This window comes from Linepithema humile, chromosome 5, assembly GCF_040581485.1.
Source record: "Linepithema humile isolate Giens D197 chromosome 5, Lhum_UNIL_v1.0, whole genome shotgun sequence".
In the NCBI taxonomy this organism is placed as follows: domain Eukaryota; kingdom Metazoa; phylum Arthropoda; class Insecta; order Hymenoptera; family Formicidae; genus Linepithema; species Linepithema humile.
In genome coordinates, this window is record NC_090132.1 from 17,959,881 (window position 1) to 17,981,968 (window position 22,088).

At 35.4% G+C, this 22,088-nt stretch overlaps 2 protein-coding genes across 10 annotated transcripts in view; one reads left to right on the plus strand and one right to left on the minus strand.

Moving 5' to 3' along the window:
* LOC105669315 (lachesin-like) overlaps nucleotides 1-22,088 on the plus strand; it is a 264,653-nt gene that overhangs the window by 212,989 nt on the left and 29,576 nt on the right. For 7 of the 9 annotated variants that reach the window (XM_067354711.1, XM_067354710.1, XM_012362198.2 and 4 more), the window contains 3 exons: nucleotides 4,809-5,093; nucleotides 5,525-5,587; nucleotides 12,243-12,404. In XM_067354711.1, the coding sequence (XP_067210812.1) occupies nucleotides 4,809-5,093; nucleotides 5,525-5,587; nucleotides 12,243-12,404 (510 nt within the window). Of the gene's footprint in view, nucleotides 1-4,808; nucleotides 5,094-5,524; nucleotides 5,588-11,134; nucleotides 11,277-12,242; nucleotides 12,405-22,088 lie in introns of those variants that run through there. The other 2 variants (XM_067354714.1, XM_067354713.1) reach the window with 2 other exon arrangements.
* The window catches only part of LOC105669316 (alpha-(1,3)-fucosyltransferase C-like), a 99,595-nt gene that overhangs the window by 42,961 nt on the left and 34,546 nt on the right, over nucleotides 1-22,088 (minus strand). The gene's annotated exons all lie outside the window — the stretch shown is intronic.

Consider the following 22,088-nt stretch of genomic DNA (forward strand, 5'->3'; position numbering starts at 1 on the left):
AGGCAAGAACGGGTAGGGCCGCGGGGGCCCGGGGTGTCGGCGGGGTGTACGCCGTCGGAAAAGCCCGGGGGAAATACTGGAAGCCGCGCACAAGCCGTCCCGTCGGCCCTGGTCATTTTTCCCTTTTATGCGTTTCATTCGTTCGTGTCACTTCGTATGCTTGCACCCGGGTGCCGCTACACGTCAGTGTGCGTGCCCGCGCTCGAGTCCCGCCGTTGTTGAAGAAAGAAGAAACGGTTACGTTACGTACGGCGCAGTACAGTATCTCTTGAATATTTAGGAGGCGGGGGACATATTTTATTTAGACGAGCAGGGTGAAACATCGGTTTTCTGCGCGCGATGCGGCGCGTTTCGGGTCACAACGGACGCTTCAGAATTCGTCTTCGTGCGCCCTGAACATTCCGGTCCCTGATGCGCGCTACATGTACACGTATAGGGATTTGTAGGATACCGTCTTGTAAAAATTTGAACAATGTAATGACCCAGTCGAGAGAAATTCTTCAGCACGATTTGATTGACGGTGCAATTCTTTTTCTCTTATGTGTCCCACAGGATCGATAGTTCCTAAATTTACAACTTTTTTTCAGTTTCTGCTTAACAAGCATTTTACTTATGCATAGAAATGATGGGGCGATTTACATGAAAAGTAGGACATATGGACAAATGAAGACATATCTGGTGATGATATTAAAAGAATAATTTGGGTAAAATTATCGATTTTTCTTGAAATTAGCATTTGATGAAGACATGTAGAACATAACGAATAAATTATTCATTGAAATTTCTGAATCAACTAGCTAAATTATACTAAGGAAAACTTATATTTTGCGCTTATATCTAAGACTTATGCATATTTTATGCCGTACCACACGAAATAATGATGCTCTAAAATAATATAAAGTACAAATATAACTTTATTTCAGACTTATGAGATAATGACGTATCCATTCTCAACTTCTTTTACATTCTTTTATTCCTACTGAATTATTTCCTTTTATGAGATTACTATTTTTTTTGTACCAATTTTACCGCGAATTTTAACGATTGCTGGGAATATCGATATTGCGGTAAAACAAATTTCCTTATTTGCCTGCATAAAAATGTGTTTGCTATTCAAATATAAAAATCAGAATTTTAGAAATCAGATTAGTAATTCTGCTGCAAGAGATTAAATATTTAATGATCAGATTTGTGTTGCATGTGCAATATAATTTTATACAATTTATTTAAATTAAATTTATTTATTTATTACTTATGTATTTTTCTGTCTTTTTTACTATCTATTTTTATTCTAAAAGTATATTTATATTTGATTTGTAAATTTCGCCATATTATTGGCACAAATTGTGAAATTTTTACTATTGATAAATGGATATTGGAAATTTATATTTTTATTTAATAATACAGGTTCTAAGTCAATATTTTTTTAATAAAATCTCTTAATAAAATTTTTTTAATAAAATTTTTAAAATAAAATACATGAAAAAAAGCGTAGTGCACAACAATGATATAAAATATAAATATTTTCGAATGTAACATTTTACATTTATAGGGAAAATTAGAAAGTACATAAATATAACATTAATTAATTTAAACATTAAATATTTATTAATTTTAATTTGGTTTTAAGATTAATATTGGAATTAAGAATCAAAAGTTCTTGTCGATGCACAAAGAATCACAAACCTAAATTTTCTATATGCCTATTCTTATAATTCTTGTAGGTCTTTGTAGGTCTTTCTTTAATTAAAAAATTAAAAAATTTTAATTCTCCAGAAAAGAGAAATTCTGACAATCACTTGCAATGAAATCCTATCAACTCTCCAAAGAAACATTACATAAATTCAGAATTCAATCAAATAATTCAATCAAATATTACTATTCTACATTGTCTTTGCTCATTTTGAAATTGTAAAATGAAATAAATAGCGATGTAATGAGCGGAAATAACACAGTGAATTTACATGTTGAGTACGCATTGGCATGTTCGTGCTTTAATAATGTACATAATACGAATCATTACTGCGCATCAGTTCATTAGTTCATTTGTACAATCTGTGCAGAGAGAATATTTGCGTAAAACAATAAAATTACATCCCATAAATTTATTTTACGTGTTTATTTTTAATCACTTTTATAACCGATAATACAAAATATTTTGTTCGTGAAAAAATCTGTTCCAAGTTTAAAAAAAATTTGATTAAAGTTAAGATTGATAGTTTCGGGGCAATCTGTATTTCAATTTGACTAAGATTTCGTGTTGACATAACGCGATTTTTTTTGAACTTTTATTCATAATTCGGACAGATATGTAGTACACGGTTTCGTATATATCGTGTTTCTAGTACATTCGCCGTTGCAATGCGGGCAAAATGGTGCTGCTGCATAAACCATCGCGCGCGGCGGGAAGAGAAAACGCGCGGGGGTATGAGAACATAATTCGGTTGGCATGCACGCGTTTCCATGTGCCGTCTCCGCAAGTGGTAGCCTAGTTCATCAGGCATGTTGATGAGACATGCACAATTTAGCGGGTTGACTTTTTACGTTAACTGCCTACGTTTTCGCTCTGTCGACGTTGCACTTGAGTATACGCGACAATTCATGCAGTTGTCTCTGTCGGTGCGCGATGATAAGAACGGAGACTGTTTCCTGCTGTTGTGAAGTATAATACCTTTTCTCTCAATTGGTCGTATAATTACGACGTAGCTAAGTTATGATGATAGTCCGCAACGAGAGCATAATTGACGGAGTGCTATTTACATCGGGTATTAAAAATGCATGCATTAAAAGTGCGGAAGATACTAGTAATGAAGAGCTGCAGGGGGAATAAGCTCTACATCATTTCACTCGAGAAGAAATCTTTAAGCAAATAAAAAATAATTTTATTTTTAAAGATAATCTGACAATGGTAATGAATTATGAACGCTATAAAACTCGATTGAGTGCATCCGAGTTATTTGAAAATGTTAAAATATTGAAATATTGAAAATTTTACTTATCTTAACCCAAAGTGACTAGATTTATGTTATATATATGAGTGATTCAGTTTATATAAATTGATAAAAATACTTGATTTATTGAAAATCTTGACTAAATTTTAGAGATAAAAATATCAACGTGTATGTTTGTGTTCTCCGAATCGCATTTGAATGCGACTTGTTACATATAACATTTTTCTGTGTAAAAAAATATCTGTCGGATATTTATTGGAATAACAAGCGCTGTGCACAATGAACGATGCACATTCATAGAATCATGATCATTTGCCCGTGCTTGTACATCAGCGCAACCCATGGTGTGCTTCCTGGTTTACCACAAATCCACAAATTGCCAGCGTTGACTTTAATTAATGCACACTTCTCCCTATTTCCTACCATCGATTACGTCTATATCTGCCGCAATTAAACTCAACTATGTTATATTTCTCTCTCTCTCTCTCTCTCTCTCTCTCTCTCTCTCTCTCTCTATCTATCTGCCATTGTTTATAGACAGAAAGTAAATTCTAAAAAAGTTTCTAAAAATTTTATTTTATTCAGAACATTTTTCAAATTATTATAATTTTTAAAGATTTTATGTTGTACAATATATATATATTTATCTATAATTTATGATAATTTTTTTTTCTCTGATAAAAGTTACAAGGAGGAGCATCGTCGGCACGTTTGGAACGCATTGAATATGATTTTCCTCGTTAAAGGGTATAACGATCTCCCGGCACCTGGTGTCGTTTTACACCAGTGCCCGTCTATGAACGCATTATTATTCCCTTATTGTATCATACACCCCGCTTGCGGAGTTTGCAACTTTAATTTAACCCGTTACCAAAGCGCACACTTGCAACTAACGTCGCGACGCGTACGAGGGCGCATCCGACGTTGGATTAATTCGAAACGAAGAAGGAGCCATTTCTGGTTTAGTTGCCGAGTTAGAAAATTGTTCGTCCGGAATGGTGCAGCTCGCTGCGAGGAATACGAAGAGAGTAAAGACGAAACGTCGCGCGGAGCGACGTCGTCTCGCACGGTCTTAACTCTTCATTGCGTAACCTTAACGTCGGCGTTAGACTTGTAACCATAATAGACTTTGTTCCCAACTCGTTTCCCGACCGCGGCGCATTTTGCGGAACGCCATGCCGGAAAGTACAAACTTGATCCGTCGTGTCTGCATTACGAGAGAGCTTAATATTACTGGTACGCCACTGTGTAGTTTTTAATTTTATCATGTTGCGACTGCACGTTTGAGGATAATAAACAAACCGCATCGCGTAGGTTTTGGAACGTCTGATTCTAAAATAAATGTTCCGTGTTCGTGTTTAAAACTAATTCTAAAATTGCGAATTTTTTTGCGTTCCATGCGTCGAAAGAACTTGCGTACATTTTGTACCTCTATATGTTTCCATAGCACGCCCTTGCCTGCACAGAGTTTATAATCTTTTTATATATGTAATTTTATACATGCCGTAACTTTTGGATAGTACATAGGAAACGAAAAGTTAGTTCCGATCCGAATTTAAATTTTATATTACTTCAAGTGGGTTTGATTATGTACTAACAAAACTATATAAATCATGTTATGTATTTTTTCTCTTTAATTGAAATGTAAATTTATATTCCGAAAAGAGATCTCATTTTAGATCTACAAATAGCAATTCAATTTTTCTATATTAAATTTTGAACATTTTTAACATATTCAAAATCGTGGATTGCAAAAATTTTTGATATCACGATCCTCTTTTCGACTGTAATAATTTAATTGAATTTTAAATTAAGGATAAAAATAAAGTTGAAACGAGATTATTATTAATGTTCCAGTTTCTCCGATGATCTTCGTGCCGAATCAGCTGGTCGGTGCGCCAACGGGCACCAACGTAACGATCGATTGTCACACGGAAGCTTATCCCCGTGCCATGAGCTACTGGTTTTTGGGGGAAGAAATGATTCTCTCCAATGAGAAGTACACCACGAACATTATGGAGAACAGCTACCGCGCGCACATGAGGCTCACCATCAGAAATCTGACATCTAGTGACTTTGGTAGCTACCGGTGCATTAGCAAAAACTCGCTGGGCGAGACCGAGGGATCCATCAGATTATACCGTAAGCTGACGTGCACTTTTTAGCCCGTCCGTGTCCGGACAAACAATTTTTTTTTTCCGACCGTTATCTTTACGCGTCTACCGCGCAGTGTTTGCTGCGCGAGATATCGTAGGGCGACGCGAACGTGCTCGGGACGTGAATAATTTAAAAGTAAAACGAACGCTATAAATCGCGAATTCTTGAGCCTTTGTTTAATTTCACTCGAGTCGAAGATTTATTTAAAGTCGAGCTGGATGTTAGCAGTAAATCGGCGCGGTTAAATCGCCGAGGAAATGCCCGCCGTTATATCCCGCCGCGAAATCCCCGCCGCTCGGCGATAAGATGACCCCCAAGTTAAAATATGAATAAGGCGGCGGAGTTCGAGTTAAATTTATTGGCCGATATTTAAGAAGTTATACGATGTCATTAAAGATGAACGATTTTTATTTCAGCTATTCCGAAGCCGTCGGCGGCACCGAAGGCGACGGAGATCAAGAGCAGCGCCAACAAAGAAGGTGAGAACCTTATTGAATATATGCATTCCGACCTCGGAAATCGATATCATCGCCGCTCTCCTAGCAATTGCCGCGCGCAGGCAAATTCATTATCCACATTTTATTCCAAAATCGTAGATCCTTAAGACGTTTTCTCGCTTCCTTCGGCGCACTCTATCCCAAACGAAAAAAAGGGGTGACGCAGGTGCGGCTAGCTCGAGGAAAAAATAACTTTAAGCCGGAGTGAAAGGGTGGTCTAAATTAAGGCGATACATCACGCGTTTTTCATGGGAAAGTAATAATTTGCATTTTTCCAGCGTCCGCGTACGTCGGTGATATCACTTAACAGTATCGTACGACCAGTAATTAAATCGTCAACGAGAATCTTCAATTTCTATTCGGATATTTCGTACTGTGTCTGACTAAAGTGCAATTCGGAATTGGTCTTTATTTTAGGTTCGCAAAGTCCGCGCACTGGCGCATCGTATTATTAAATTATTAATTTACCGTGGACGACCATTTATTGTCGCATATCAAAAACATTTGTTACTTCCGCATCGAGCGAGTACGGGCAGAGATTGTCGCGCCGATCAAACAATCGCGGAGTAAGGGAATGTTTTTTTTTTTCGAAGGGAATTATTCCGATATTTCGTATTGCGCCTGACTAAAATACAATCCGAAATTGGTCTTTATATTAGGTTCGCAAAGTCCGCGCATTGGCGCATCGGTGTATTATTAAAGCAGGGCGAATAACTTGGGCGGATGCCTAGGTCAGGTCCCTATGGTTCTGCTGCCTCCGTGTTCTCCGATCTCCTCTCCTCAACCTCGCGAAACCAATCTCAATATACTGCATTATTAACGCCATACAAGGCTCGGCCACGACGGTATTACCGCCATTAAGCTTCGCAATTTTACCGTACCGGGCTCCGTCGGCTGCTACGGTGGATTATCGCTATTCCGAAGCGCCCGGGGAGCACCGGCCGTTCTAATGAATAATTGTTATTTGCGAATTTTCGCGAGCGGCTTTTGCGATGCTTGCCCCTCCCTCGATATTGATGTCGTCACCGCTGAATTTTCTCGCGACCCGACGATCGTAAAAAGCTCGGAGATCGTAACCGAGATTTACGAGCGCCGGAAGCGTAAGTCCGACACGCGATTTCTTTGCGATTCGGGGGAGGAGGAGGGGGGTGGGGATGGCGAACGCGCGATTGTACGTGCAAATAATGGTAATCGAAAAGGTTCCTTCACGACGGGAGACGCCTTTCCGCGCGTGGGAGAGTCGTCGTAGCTAACGTACCCATTTTCCCGGCTAATGTAATTTACCGTATTAACGATTCGCATGTAGATGCGCATACTTCGCGCGCAAGACGAGACAGCACCTTCACCATAATGTATGGCCTCGACTGCTGATTAAATATTACGAGAAACTTTGGCGAAATCGGCAAGGGACGCGTCGCGTTCGTCTCTCTCGCGTCTCCGAATCAATCTTAATACTACGGGGTTATTAATGACCTAGCCGAGGTATGCAATAACTCACGAACACGACATTAAGCGCCTAGCAGTTTCCAATGGGACTGCCGTTCGTCTTATCTGCCCAGATAAGATTACGCCATTTGCGGAACGATCTGTAATTCGAAATGCAGGACCCATACGACAACATATCAAAAGTCGCGCGACGAAAGAATGCAACGGAGAGGATATTCGATCGAGCGAAGAATATCAGTTTTGCATAAGAGACGAGAGACGCGATGAAAATTTTTAAAATATCAATATTCTGTACGATCTCTATATTGCACGATATCATATATTCACGATTTTGGCACGATTTTATACATTTCATATATAACTTGTTATTATTTCCGCAAAAATAATACATAACATTAATAAAAGTTATTTGATAATATAAAAAAATGAAATTAATCTGTGCCGGAATTCCTATTGCATTCGCATATTGTATAAATCAAGGTTTATCTTTCTGTCTTGTCTAAATCAAAATGCAGCTTTTAATTTTATATCGCGATATTACATTGGTGGCTTAACTAGTGGCCTAATTAAGTGCATTTAAAATTCAATTACTGACGTCGCTGCAAGTGGAGTGTACAAAGCGAGATTGTATCGTTGACATGGTAGATACTAGACAGTACTATTGTTCTTTGGAAAGGAAATCGTGGAATTATACCAAGGATCTAATTTTCTCAGAAGCATTTGAACGATCTGTTAGATGCTTTGAGAATTTTCACTCATGATGTGAATCGCCCTCTTGATTTTGGTACCGAAATTTGTAGCATTTTTGTATTATTTTAATAACGAGAAATTGTGTAATAGCATTGTCCAATGCAGCTCGCGTGGCTATAATTTTCAGTTTTACCGATAAATTTGAACATACGCAAAGTATCTTTGTATTAGCAAAAAACAAATAAAAATATGGCTTTTTGATAATCATAAACATTATTTACAATTTTATTAATAAATTTAATACTGAGTAATCGTGCTGGTGTTTCATTTTTTGCAAAATTGCGTAATGATAATAAATACAAATATCTACCTTTGTTTTTAAATCTTCGTTCTTTGCTACAAACTAATACTTTTGAATAAGATAACATTGCTTGAATATCAAGCGGTATGAAATTATCTTAATTGTCTTTGCTGTTAGGTTAGGTTAGGTTAAATAAATCTTGTGGCAAAAAAAGCTTGAAATTAATTCATCGAGAGCATGTAATATTTAATAATACCCGCATACTAATTGCCTAGCAAAATAGCTATCGATTTTGCTAAGCGTGATTAATTAAAGTGAGATAAGGAGGCCAGAATTATTTCTGGCATCAGACCATATGCCATGTCGCGTATTCTGGTATGCAATATGTTTGGTTTGGATTATCGTATATACTATAAATACAACTATATAACGTTAAACATTAATATAATACATTAAAAAATGAATAAAAACAAGGAGAAATCGCGAAAAATGCTTTTTAATTAATTGCAGTGACAGAACGAGGTATTGTGAAAATAACTTGAAAAATTATTTTGCTTATTGAAACAACTAATTTTCCAAATGCTAAAAGTAAATTTATTGCGTATGCATTGATTGCTTAGGTATGCAATTAAGATATGCAAAATTTAAATACCATTATGCGATTGCACTGATGAAAATTTAATATTACAGATAATTTTGAAACAATGCTTGATTGAAAGATTCAAAACAGAACCGTAATAAATCCGTAATTACAACACGATTCTAGACTTTACATTAAAAATAAATCATACAAATTTATCACTTTTTCCTGAACCTTTTAATAAATGATAAATTTATTTATTGCGCTTAGATATACAAAATTATTCGTTTTGTTCAACAAAATAGATAACTTTGCATCAAGTTATTCTAGATAATAGTTATCGAATATAATTGATTAATGAGACAAGTTGGAATTATATATTATCCCTTTCGATATTGGAATATTTGGAATTAATATTACCATCTATGTATTATCCGCACGCGAATGTTTAATTGAAAAGATTGACGTTATCTGCGGCGTACAAATTCCTCTGCAGATTTTATGTCGCGATTAAAAAGTTGTGAAATGCTTCTTCTTCGATTATCAGAATCAATTTGCTCATTAAACAGATCAAACTCGATCACGGGGATACAAAGTCTTAATTGGAACTTTGTTACATTTAGCCTTTTTGTTCCAATATAAATCTTCAAGTTCAAAACAGGCGGAGAATCTAAGTAAAAAGAATAGCTTTTACTAAGAGCTCTAAAACAACTTTCAACTTAGTTCAATTTAATTTAAAGTACTTTTCGAAAAGGATTCTCTGGGAAAATACAATTCTCATTTCACACCGACATGTTCGATACCGACTCTATGTATTACTAAAAATATTTCAAAAGTAATACTTGCTGTTTTTCGAGAACACGTTCTACAGCGCGACTATGCTTTTGATAAATCGCGGATCGAAACTATTAATAACATCATCTCGCTATTTTATTCTCCTCAACTGCACTTGCGAATCTGCTCTCCTATTCCCCTCACTTGTTTTCTCTTCTCGCTTCTCAGTTTTCTGTCTTCGCGAAACAAATTCTTCTTGGCTCTCGCCGCGGCACTTTGGAGGAGGTGCCGCGAGACTCTTAAATTTTCAACGAGTTATTTCGAAACTTCCTAAACAAGCCTCGACGCACCCAGAGAAAGGGCAACAAAAGGAGGCGAGGCTGGATGAAATACGAGCCTCGTTGTGATTGCTCGACGGCCAAAAAAACGACATTAACGCCGGTATACCTATTCGTAGGCATCGCGGCAGAATACGTGTAAATATAAAGATGCGCCCACGTGTTCTCGCGGCAGGCAGGTGACCCAGAAGTTTGCCATATTGTTAGAGAACCGCGGCGAAACGAAGTTTGTCCGGGGCGTATTTAAACTTTTATTTGAAAACTTTTTAGTGCTCACCCTCGCGCCAAGTTAGCGGCTGGGCGGGTTAAAGGGTCGCTTGTTTGCAAACCAGAAAGACTGTAGGACGTAACGAAGAAAGAGGAGAGCGTTGTCGGCGGGAGGGCGGAGAGACGGGGATGCGTACGGAGAGCACATTGTTGGCCTAACCGACGAGCGGCAGAATGCGGAGAACTCGCTCGAGTGAAAGCGACTCGAGGAGAAGCAAGCTCACTCGAGGGAATTAATTAAGAGATATTCGTACACATGAAGTGTTTGAATAACGGTCTAGGTATATTTATTAACATTTTTCAAATACATTCGGAAACATCTCGTATAGGCAATGTGACGTGCAATTTTGAACCGATACAATTTATCGAACGGATGCTTCATTATTGCTTTCTCTTTAATTTGCCAAATTTTAATTCGACAACTTGTGCTTCTCAGAAAAATATATTAAATTAACATTTTTACAAGAATCTGAAAATCTGTTTCAAGTGGAAAAAAACATCCCGGCGCCTTGCGAGTAGTCGGAGTTACGCCGGTATAATTCATATACTTCGAATTACTTCGCGACATAGTTTTCGAGATCACATCGACGAACGACACGCGTGGGACCGCGAACGATGGTAGTTTGAATAATCTGCGCGATTATGAGGAACGAAATAAGCGTCAAGCCGGCTTGCTACCAAGTCACGGAGAGCGAGTCTCCGCGCAGTAGAAGTATACAGGCCCCGTGGCGAATATCAACTTGAATTACACCCCAGGTTGATACGCACTGTACAGAATTATCGTGTAAGTAAAGTTTCAATCTACCGTTGGCGAAGGATGCGATTCTCCCGGGATGCACTTTCGTATTTACAAAGATAAGACGCGCCGTGTATAATCTTATATCGCTGACAGTATAATCGAATCAGACACGGCGTGTGCATTGTCTTCCGCGAAGTAGCGTTTGTTAAACAATATGTGATTATGTTGCCGAGGGAGTTATTTAATAGCGTTAGAATAATTGCGGCACTGGAGCGCATGTATTAAACAATGTAATTTTGACTCCTAACAATTTTATATTGATATTCAAATTACTCAAAAATATTCGTGTCATCATTAATTCGTAATTATTCTAATGGACTTTACTTTATTCTAGATGGAGCGGACAGAAACATTCGTTATTTTTATCTTCCTGAAAAGCATTAAAAAGTAGTAGTTGATAATTACAAAGACAAGATAATTATGTTATCATACTCTCGTGAAAATTAAATAATGACATAAGTTGATTCTCTTTAGAAAGAATTGCTCTTAAAAATCACAATAATTGTATTTAAGACAAATAAAATTACGCGTTGAGCAGTAATGAATTAAGAGAATTCCCCTTCCGGCCTCTTTTTTCCACGAGAATTTCTCGTAAGAAGACATTTCGTTCAATGGAACGTCCGTCGGCATCGAACGCAACAAGTTGAACTTGGCTCGTTTTCAAAGAAGCTCGTAGAATTTATCAAACCTTACGCTCGCCACGAGTATGCGCGCATACGTTTTCTATCACATTTATTATCAATTAAGTTCTCCGCTTATTTTAAACGACATAGCAGGCAGACATAATTACCAATTTAGCAAAAACTAGAGCACTAAAAAGACACAAAAACCGAAGACCCCAATCTCTTGTTTTTCTTTTACTATAAGTTTTTTCTACAAGAAAAAATTTAATTAGAGAACCTCAATCAAATATTAATACAATTAGATTAAAATAATGCTTTAATCTACATGTTTATTTTCCAAGTAATTTTCTTAAATTCTTTTGTTCGAAAGTTTTTATATATTTATTGTTTGATATAAAATAAATGTTTTGGTAGTATAATACATTTAGGAGCGCAGATATAAGCAGTTGATGTACATATAATATGAGTAGACACAAAAGAAGTTTTATACGTTTAATCCGTTCTAAAATCTGAAGTTTAGATGACCATTATGCGCTAAAATAGTTGCATCGCGTTACCGCAATATTGGTTAAATTTCCATCATCCTGTGTAGTTATGTTGCTGCGGCTTTGTATGGTGTAGAATAGCACGCATATACGATAAAATCAAATGCAGGAATGAGAGGAGCACGGGAGGAAGAGAGCGAGATGAAAGAGAAAGAAAGAGAGATGGAGAGAGAGAGAGAGAGAACACACTGGACTGGATTATTGGCGGGTATAAGAAAAGAAAGCAAACGGAGAGTGCCTGGGTTAGATGAGAAAGGTCCTAATCTATTTTCAGGACGACCGAGCACGCCACCACCAGCAAAAAGGCTGACCACCGTGTGGCCCTCCTCGTACAACCCCTATTCGAAAAGGACAGAGAAACCACCTCCATACTCGCCGCCGAGTGAGGAGAGGGTCGACAGGCCCGAGCAGAAACTACGCGGTAGCCAAAGTACAGGTGAGGCTTGCATTCTCTCACCAGGCCCTCCCTGCTTTCCTGTTTTCTTCTCTAATTACTGTGACTGCCCCTTTCAAAGCGCCTCTTTCATTCGCGTCTCCCATTCGCTTCATTCGACCACGCTCAATTCCTGCTTTCGCGGCACCAACCTGATTTCTGAAATATAATTTGAGCGGTATCATGCGCTATTCTGCACCATGCACTCGAATATGCGGGCCGTCGCGAAAATAATAAACCGCGTTATATCTTCCGAAATGAATTGCTAATAGAACGGCGCACGCGGATGCCGTCACAGAATTTATCATAATGTCAGGAATACTAAGTGATTGCATTATTAACACTTTATAAATACGAACTGAGAGGAAATTGTGTAGCTGTGAAAATATGCCTATTCCTTTAAAAGTACGGTTATATAGAAAAAAAGTTCTGCACGTAGATATATCTTCGTCTGTTTTTTTTATAAGACACTCATACGTTTACTATATTTATGGATTTGAGAAACAGATACATCTCCGTCCGATAGTATTGATCACACTATATATATTGGAAATACATAAGCTATTTCATATATCCCGGAAAATATTTTAAATGGATTTTATTGATGGATTTAAAATCGATTTCCATGACTCAAATATTCAGCAAATGTTTGTTAATACGAAAAATAAAAGGATTTTTTGGAAATGTAAAAATTGATCTGCGATATTTTGTGGAGAATGCGTAGATCGTGAATATTGAAGATTTATGATATACTATATAAATAAAAGAAATAATAGTGCTTTTTATATTTCTTAATTATTATCACGATTAGTTCAATTATTAATTCAGATTCACCTAATTGTACATGAGATAACAATTTTCTAAATGTCACTTCTAAATGTATTTTAAGAACATTGATTGTATATGATTTTAATAAGTGGCATGCTTAAAACGATTCATATTTGCACATCTTTTATCCCTGTTGTTACACGCCTAAATTATTACTCAAGTCTCTCTTAAGAAATTTATCTTCTTAAATTTTATCTAGAGCTTTATATAGAGATTTTACATTTAATGTAGATACATATACGATTTGTGTTCGCAACATAATTTGCAAATCGTAAATTTGCTTTAATGTTTGCAAAAAAATATTGTAATGCCAAAATAGAGCGACTTTAAAATCTATCAGCCAAACCAAAATACTAGAAAATTAACAACCATTAAAACTAATTACAAAAAAATCTCATTAAAATACTCATATATCTTGCATGATCTCCATTCTCTTTCGTCTGCACTTGCAAAATTTATGATTCTAATAAAATGCCAATTTGTCACATTAATTTTTCACATTTTTGTAAGGTTTTATTTAACGATTATCAATTTATTTTCACAATTATGTTTCTTGTAAATAAATAAATGTAGAATATTGATTATTTTTTACAAGTTTCTTCATTCTAGCATAAATATATAACGAGCATATTTTAATCTTTGTATATCTCTGGCGCAGCCAAGCATTTCTCGATGTCGTGATAGTATGCAGTCATTGCCTCTGTCTTGACGAAGCTCGAAATAGACGAATAGGCGCTCCGATCGTTAACGAGATAACGAGCTTTAGCGAAATGGCCTGAGAAGCCATTTCGTTCCGCTGCCATTAAATTCAGGACAGAAGCGTAGCGTGCCAGAACGGAATTCCTAATAAGATGTTTATTCCTTAATGACTAATGTAGGCTATTATGATTATGCTAAATTACTAGTAAATAAAGCGGCATGACCGCTTGCTAGTAATTTGTTTACTTAGTCAATTTTATCTTCGTATTATACACATTATTTTCTTCGATTCGGAACGATTATATTCTTACGACCAACCATAATTATTCCTATAATTCGACACGATTTTGACGCCAACAATAACATTATTGCAATTCAATTATTAAAAATAGTCTTAAAAACGCAGAGTATCTCAAACGATCACTTCTTATTCCTTCTGTTATTAATAAATTTTCGAGTAAATTGGAAGATTCTTTCTAGACTTAATCGAAGTTGTATTTCTGCAATCGATGTATTTTTGGATGTACTGTTTGCCTTTAAATTCCGTAAGATTAATCACGCTTTCAAATAAATCGCAGCAAGTTAATCTAGAGCCCGAAAAAAAATGACTTCACGCGGTACAACACGGGAGATACAGTACATATCGTCACGTGTGCAGATATTAAGGCAAGTAACGAACGTCAATTTTCATTGAAACATTTGTTATTTTATTATTGCAATACAAACGACCATGTGTGCACCATCCATATAGCAAAATCTCTAGGGTGTTATTACGCGGCAAATGTGTGTCAACCATGAAGCATTGCATGTGTGTCTGCCATTCGTTTTCATTCATTAGAAGTTGTTAGCAGTGTAATATTTTACTTCATCAAGACAAGGCTGAACGCTAAATCATAAAAGTCCCGACGTAGCCATCATAATTTTTTTTGCAAAGGATCACCAAGATCACTGAACTTATTCCCTTGATAATACTTTATTTAGAAAGGAAAAACAGTTCTATTTCGCTATAAAAATAAATAGCGGATAAATTCGAAAAAAATTATAACAAAAACAGAAGCGGCACGTAGCTGTGGTTGTACTCCGGATGCAGCGCCGTTCAATTTATTCATGCGCCGCTTTTGTACAACGCATTAAAGATGCAACAATGACCTCTATTCCTTACACGATAGCGGCCTCGCAAGAGAGCCCCATGCCGTATTTCACTGCGTTTTTCTACGACTTTCTGTTGTTACTATCGCGCTACCGTCGTGAATGTTTAATCTAATAAAATAGTGAAATAAGGAAGTCCGCGCCAGAAACGCCGCTGCACCGCGGAGCACGTGTACCAGCTTCCTTACGACCGGTTGCAGCTGCAACTGCGGCAGACTTCACCGCGGCATAAGACAATAAAGGAATATTATTCCATATCAGAATTTTGCGCAGAAATCCGCGCTACTAATCAATATCCGCAGTCCCGCTCTGCAGATTATTTATTAATAATATATTTTGAATAGTCATTTATCGATACTGAGCTGTTCAATTCAATTTGGGTCAATATCTAAAAAGATTCATAATCTTAAATAAAAATGACAATAAAGAGAAGAAGAGTAAAAATTTTTATATTATTTTATATAAAAGTACGAGAAATATGTTAGTTTCCATTATAGATGTGGATAAAATTTTCAATATAATTTAATTATTATTATATCTTACCACACATGGACTTTGATTAAAATTATATTATGCATTGTTATCCCTGCGAGAATTTTATTATAATATGTAAATATGAATGCATATTAATTTCTGTGCGGACAAAATCGCAGAGTCGCAAATATGACTATGTTTTAATCGAAATTTAGATAAAAATAATAATACATATATGTATAAAACTTTTGAACTTTACTTCATTATTATCATTTTTATTTAAAACCATAAATTTTTTAATTAATATATTATATTAGTGAGATCAAAGCAAATATTGTGATGTTTAAGTTTTACGATTTTTGTTTAAATTGAGACTGTAGAATTATCTTCTATTTGGTGTATTCAAGCGTTCTAATAATTAATTGCCATGTTATATTAATTACCAAAACGCATTGCAGACAAAATAATTGCATTTGCAACAGCGAATATGTAGAACGCGGAATCCTAATTCCGGCCTGAATAAATGTCAGATCAGACGGTTCGTCGTGATTAGCAAAGCGCTTATTCAAGATATTGACGTTGCGACGCCGTGATACCGCATATAGAGGGTGATATATAGGGTGAGCTGTAAGATTACTCGCATCCTTTTGTTTTCGGATTCCTAAAATAATTTAGACTATTTCCCATTTTTTGAACTTTGATAGCGGTATTCGAATTTTAAATATTTCTATCAATTGAATAAAGTTTCTAAATTTAAATCGATTATAGTTTATTTGATATTAGATAAAAAGAATGCTTTTTGTATACACTTTGAAATTAAGTTCGACAAATTTCTTCTAATAGATCGTGAAGAGGAAAATGTCGCAATATACATATATATTTCAAGAAATATTAAACTAGGAAAAAAGGAATACTAAACTTCAAATTGGAAAAGTATTGATAGAAAGTGCGACACCAATTTGGAACACTCTATGTGTAACGCGTTCAAACAAGGATACGCATTCATGCTCTTGTATCTGCCATCCTGAAATATGCATGGGCATCCCTTAGTACGTTTAGGAGGAAATTACGTAGGAACAACACGCGCGGCCTCTACAGCATCCTGTTAATATTAAGTACGCTTCCCCCGCATTATCCTCAGGTACTAGATACCATCGGGCGTAGCCACCTGCCAGTAGTCGTGCTTTTAGCTAAGCGCGCCCCAACGTACGCATGGATGCGTCAGCCAGAAAGGAACCTTAAGTTTCAAATATCCAGCTATTAAGGGATGCGTAATAATACATTTTCAATGTATCTTTCCACTTCCCAAAATGGTGTATTACATGAATTACTTAAGCAGCCTTGTTCAGCGATCAGCACCGCAAGAATTTATCTGCAATTTCTGTACATTATATCCCTCGTGTAATGATGATTTTATTAAAATTGTTTTTAAGTTAATGCAGCTCAGCAGAATTGTAGCTATTCAGGTTTTAATTAAGAACATTGGCATTTGAGAAAAACAACACGTGTCGGATATGAAGGTTAATAAAGCGCGTTAAAACGATAATGAGTTTCAAAAAGTTTCTATAATTGGAAGCTGGGTGTGTTTGGTGGTAGTTAGTTCTCGGTAATTTTGTTTATTAACTCGTTAAGCTGTTATAACTGTAGCAAATAATTTCGCAAACATGTTATTTTAAATTCATCAACGACGCATTAAATTTTTGAACTTTAAAAATAGCACAATTCGTAACACATGCTATACAGTGATTGTTTTTATATCGTAAATATCCATAAAGAAAAAAAAGATTTATTATAATATGTTTAATTTATGACAACAAATTACTCTACACACAGAAAAATACATACTGTATTTAAGTAAATATTACTTGTTTTAAGTATTTTATAAGTTCATATATCCGCAAATCTATCGTAAGTTCATCATAAGCATCAAATTTATTCAAAATATATTTTGATCCCAGTAAGTTTAATACTTCAATCAAGAATATTAAATTTAAAAAAGAATTCTATTTGCTTATTAAATTAGCCAAATCTGACTTTTCTTCGATACAATTTTATAATATTCTTCACCAAAAAATAATTACTTCTTTTGAGTATATGATAATGAGATTATCAAAAATTTGTGATGAGTATATTTTAAGACTATTATCAAGAAAATATTCTTTATTAAAGATAATTGTTACTTAAAAAAAGAAAAGTAAACCGAGTAATTACTTTTCTTAGCAATAGAATGATATTTTTCTGTGTGTACCACGATAAAAAAAAGGTTTGATTATTAACTACATCGGTTAATCATAAACTGCTTTAATGTAGCTAGTAAAACAAGATTGCACGAGTTCTTATATTATACAAGCAGAAAGTTCTGAAAGGATTGATTACATGGTATCGACCATGCCTCAATTTAGGATCCCCACGTACACGCAAAACATCCTTTAAGGAAGACTTTAATTAAGCCGTTTCGTGCAGGAAGTCTTTAAATAACGTCCTGCAGATTGGACAATTTAGCAACGTCAAGTCTGGTTGAATAAAATGGGACTAAATGTACAACGCGTGTCGTGAGCTTTTACTGTGCGAAATAAGTTGCACAAGAACAAAACGAAAGAAAAGATAAAAGCTCCTAAAGGCGGGCTGCTTGTAATAAAACTATTTTATATAAATGACTTTTGTTTAAACAATTTATACATACGCACATCATCGACATTAATATACGGAAAAGCGGATGTTGGAGTATTCTTTGAAACTGCATTTGCGTAACAAATAAAATTATTTTTTTACTTTTTATCTCAAAATTCATCTTTGTTCATTTGAAATAGGAATTTCCGAGCACTTTTACTGTTGTATATACGATCCATAATCATATACACGAATGAGCAATGTGTTCCTGTACTTGTGGCAACTGGAATTTAATTACTTCTTGCTTGCGTTCTTTAAAGTTTCGTAATAACGACGCGCTTTGTATCTGGTAACTTCGTTACTTCCGCATTTAGAAACAGCTCGTTGTTAAGGACATTGCGAATGCATGCATAGCGTATGTTTTCTCGCGTTCCTTGCAAATGCAATTTCATTCCAATTCCTGCCTGCAGCGCTCTCGATGACGCCATTTGACAAGCAGTTTATGCCGTTAATAACAGTCTTCCACATTGTTTTCTCCGATTCCGGGGAATTTCGGAATATTTGCTGTTTGCGCCGAATAGTTTGCTTTTAAAATATTTGCACTAAAAAGTGTGCTCACGTTAAGTTACAGTCGATAAATTCGATGTCAACTGTTTGTTAAAAATTATTATTTATTCTAACTTTTTAATTCTTTTAATAATCTATCGGTAAAACAAATTTTAGTTCTGTTTTTATCAAAATAAATTTACTGCAAATAAAAAATTTTATCGTCTCTTGAGCTTAATATTATGTTATTAATTTTTATTTGAAATTAATTGACAGAAAACGCTTCTTAAAATTTTTTGTTAACATTTCAAACTAATATTTTTTATCGTTACATTTGAAGTAATTTATAAGAAAGAAATAAATAGTTTTTAAAATAATAATAATAAACTACGAAAGTAACGTATATAGCATTCCATTAATTCTCAAAAATCTTTTACAAAATAAAATTCTTGATAAGATAGTTTGCGAACGTTTCCAATTTTCAGAGAGTTGTTTGATATCTCTCGTCTCATCGGTGGTGCTGTAAGTAAGAAATAGACGTATATACACGTTTGCGTTTGCGTTTAAAGATGTACAATCTGAGAGTGTAATTTAATTTCTATTTCTCGCTGTATGTGAAGCTGTTGCTGATAGTATCGTTTGATAAGCAGTAAGTAGCTAACTCGATGCGAGAAACATTGAACGTCAAAGCTTTAACCGTTTCCGCGACGTTTCGCGTTACTTGTGCCATCCAATTTCTTAATTGCCACTCGCTTTATCCTTGCGTAATTCTAGAGGCTTCCTAGAGATCGTTAGGTTGAAGCGGCGCAATACTCTGTCTCAATGCGCAAAATCGTGGAACGGAGTAATATCTCGCGGCTGTGTTTTTGTGAGATTTAATTATCCGTAACGCGTTGCCATTACCGTTTTGCAAATGTGTGCCAACAGGACGCTACTAATAACGTCCGACATTAATCAAGCCGTTATATTATACGATAATAATCCGTTTTATCACGCAGCTTGGTACGAAATTAATTATGCATTCTTCTTTTACAATATCTGCGGTTCTGTGATTATTTTTTGTGTTTATTACACAGAAATGTTACAATTTAAAAAACAGATATGTAGCCGCGCTATGTAAAAACCGGAGAATAATACGTACGAAAGATAAATATAACTACACTAACTCAACTTGCTTTATTTCAGAGTCGAGAATAGTGTAGAAAGAATATTTTTTAATCCTTGTCGTATGATTTAGATCTTGTCATGATATTAGAAAATAGTATAGATTTGCGAATGTGTGTGTGTTAAACATCTCTCGAAGTTCTCACGGCCGAAAATGCTGGTCGTGGGACGAGGTGTGGAGTCGAGAGTTTAAACAGTCTTCGATCAACGGAGCTGATACCGTGAAACGACCAAAGTCCAGCGAAATCCTTTGCTATCCCAAAGGACGCAACTTTGCTTGTAAACTCTGTCCTTCCGTGTAGCTAATCGTTAAGACTTAGCGTCAACCTAAAGTCTATTAAATCAAGCATCGAAGTCTTACTTTTCGAAACAAAATAGCACCACGTCATAAATATATATACATATAATTGAGAAATATTTAAGCGAGTCCCATTTTGAAAACGAAATCACAATAATTTCCAATCGTTTGCAATCAATAGATACAATTCTTTTTGATATAAATTGTTTTAATTGCAATAACTGTGCAGAGAGAACAGACGCATAAATAAATATATATACATAAATTTTGATATTTTAAAATTTTTGAAGATCTAAGAGGATTTTTTGGATATTCTATATAGTTTCGTGAATATTCGTTATGCATGAATCACTCGCTTCGATCGTGCCTAAAAATCGAAGCGCTTTTAACCTTTCATCGTGGAACTTTACGCAGCCTATAAAAGCTGTTGCGCCGTTCGACAGCTAAATTATGCGCATATATATCGATCAACAACGCGTGCACGCAAATACTTCATACGAGCACAAGTTATGAAGCGTAAAACTTCGACGTCTGTATTTACGGTGCGCGTGAATGCATTTGTTATCGAATCTCAACGTCGGATCGGAATGAGTATGATCGCTGATGGACGGATAATGGAATATTTAACCACGATTTAAAGCATTTGCTAACGCGCTCAAGTCCTGGCTGGAATTACTTCCGGCATTTTCCATTCAATTCCATTAATACGTGAGGTTAAAACCGACCATGCGGCAATTGTAATGATGCCATTTTCAATGACTTCGCAATGATGCAAAATAATTCAATAGAATGTTTTCTTTATGCCGAGAGTTAATCAGTATATGTGCAAACATTCAATTTCGGCAATCTGATTGTCAGATGAAAAGCATTGTGGCACTGTTTTTTTCTTCTCAAACACTATGCATATTTGCAATATGAATTATCAATCGTTTATTCGATTTATCAAATATGATTTAAGCGACAACTGTTAAGCGAGGAAAAAGTATGCAATACCTGTTGCTCGATAGAGTTATCGAATCGCCTAGAGACAGATATCCGCGATATGAAAATAGACAACAGAGAAAACGCGCTATTTTATTTCTCAAAATAATTTAATTTTAAAAAACACTGCATTGTAGTTTTAATATTTTTGATTGTGACTTGAAGGGCTTTCAAAAATTTCACATCATAAATAATCTAGATATTCAATTTCAAATGGATAGAAGCAGATTTAATTTATTAAGCATTTTTTTGTACAAAAACACATCGGACATTCAAGTATGCTTGGATTTTGAGTGCGTTTCACATTCGCGCAATATTGAACGCTATATTTCTAAATATATTTAATTAATTTCTTCATGTGTTTTGCGTAATACCCGATCGACAACACAAATTCTAAGCGTGTCTGAGCTTTTGATATAAAAAGCGTTACTGCTAAAGTTTCTGCGGCATCATCTTTCGCAACAAACGAAGAAGAATACACCTGTTGCACGACATCGTCGAGATAGGCTTATCGACAATCCGCTCAAGCGACGTATAAAGAAGGCCAAAAAATAATGTCAATATATACAGATCGTTTAAATCGATACTCAGATCGATACGATTAATAAAGAATAAAAAAGCACGTTTTCACGTGCTCTAATCTTCTTTTCTATAGAAAAGTGCTTAAATAATTCAATCTTCTTCTATTCACTTAGAGCCGGATATCTATATTATTTTTGTGGAATTTTGAAATGTAAGAACTGTTGAAATTATAATTAATAAAAAATAATATGGTATATTTCAAGCGCATGTTTACGTGCACATGGAATCAATAATGTTTTAATATGAAATTGGAGCAAATTCGAGGCAAATGTATCGTATTATTACTGTAGTGAAAAATCTATAATTACATTTTTATTGATTGATTCATTTGTTATATCCGCCATATTATTATATTC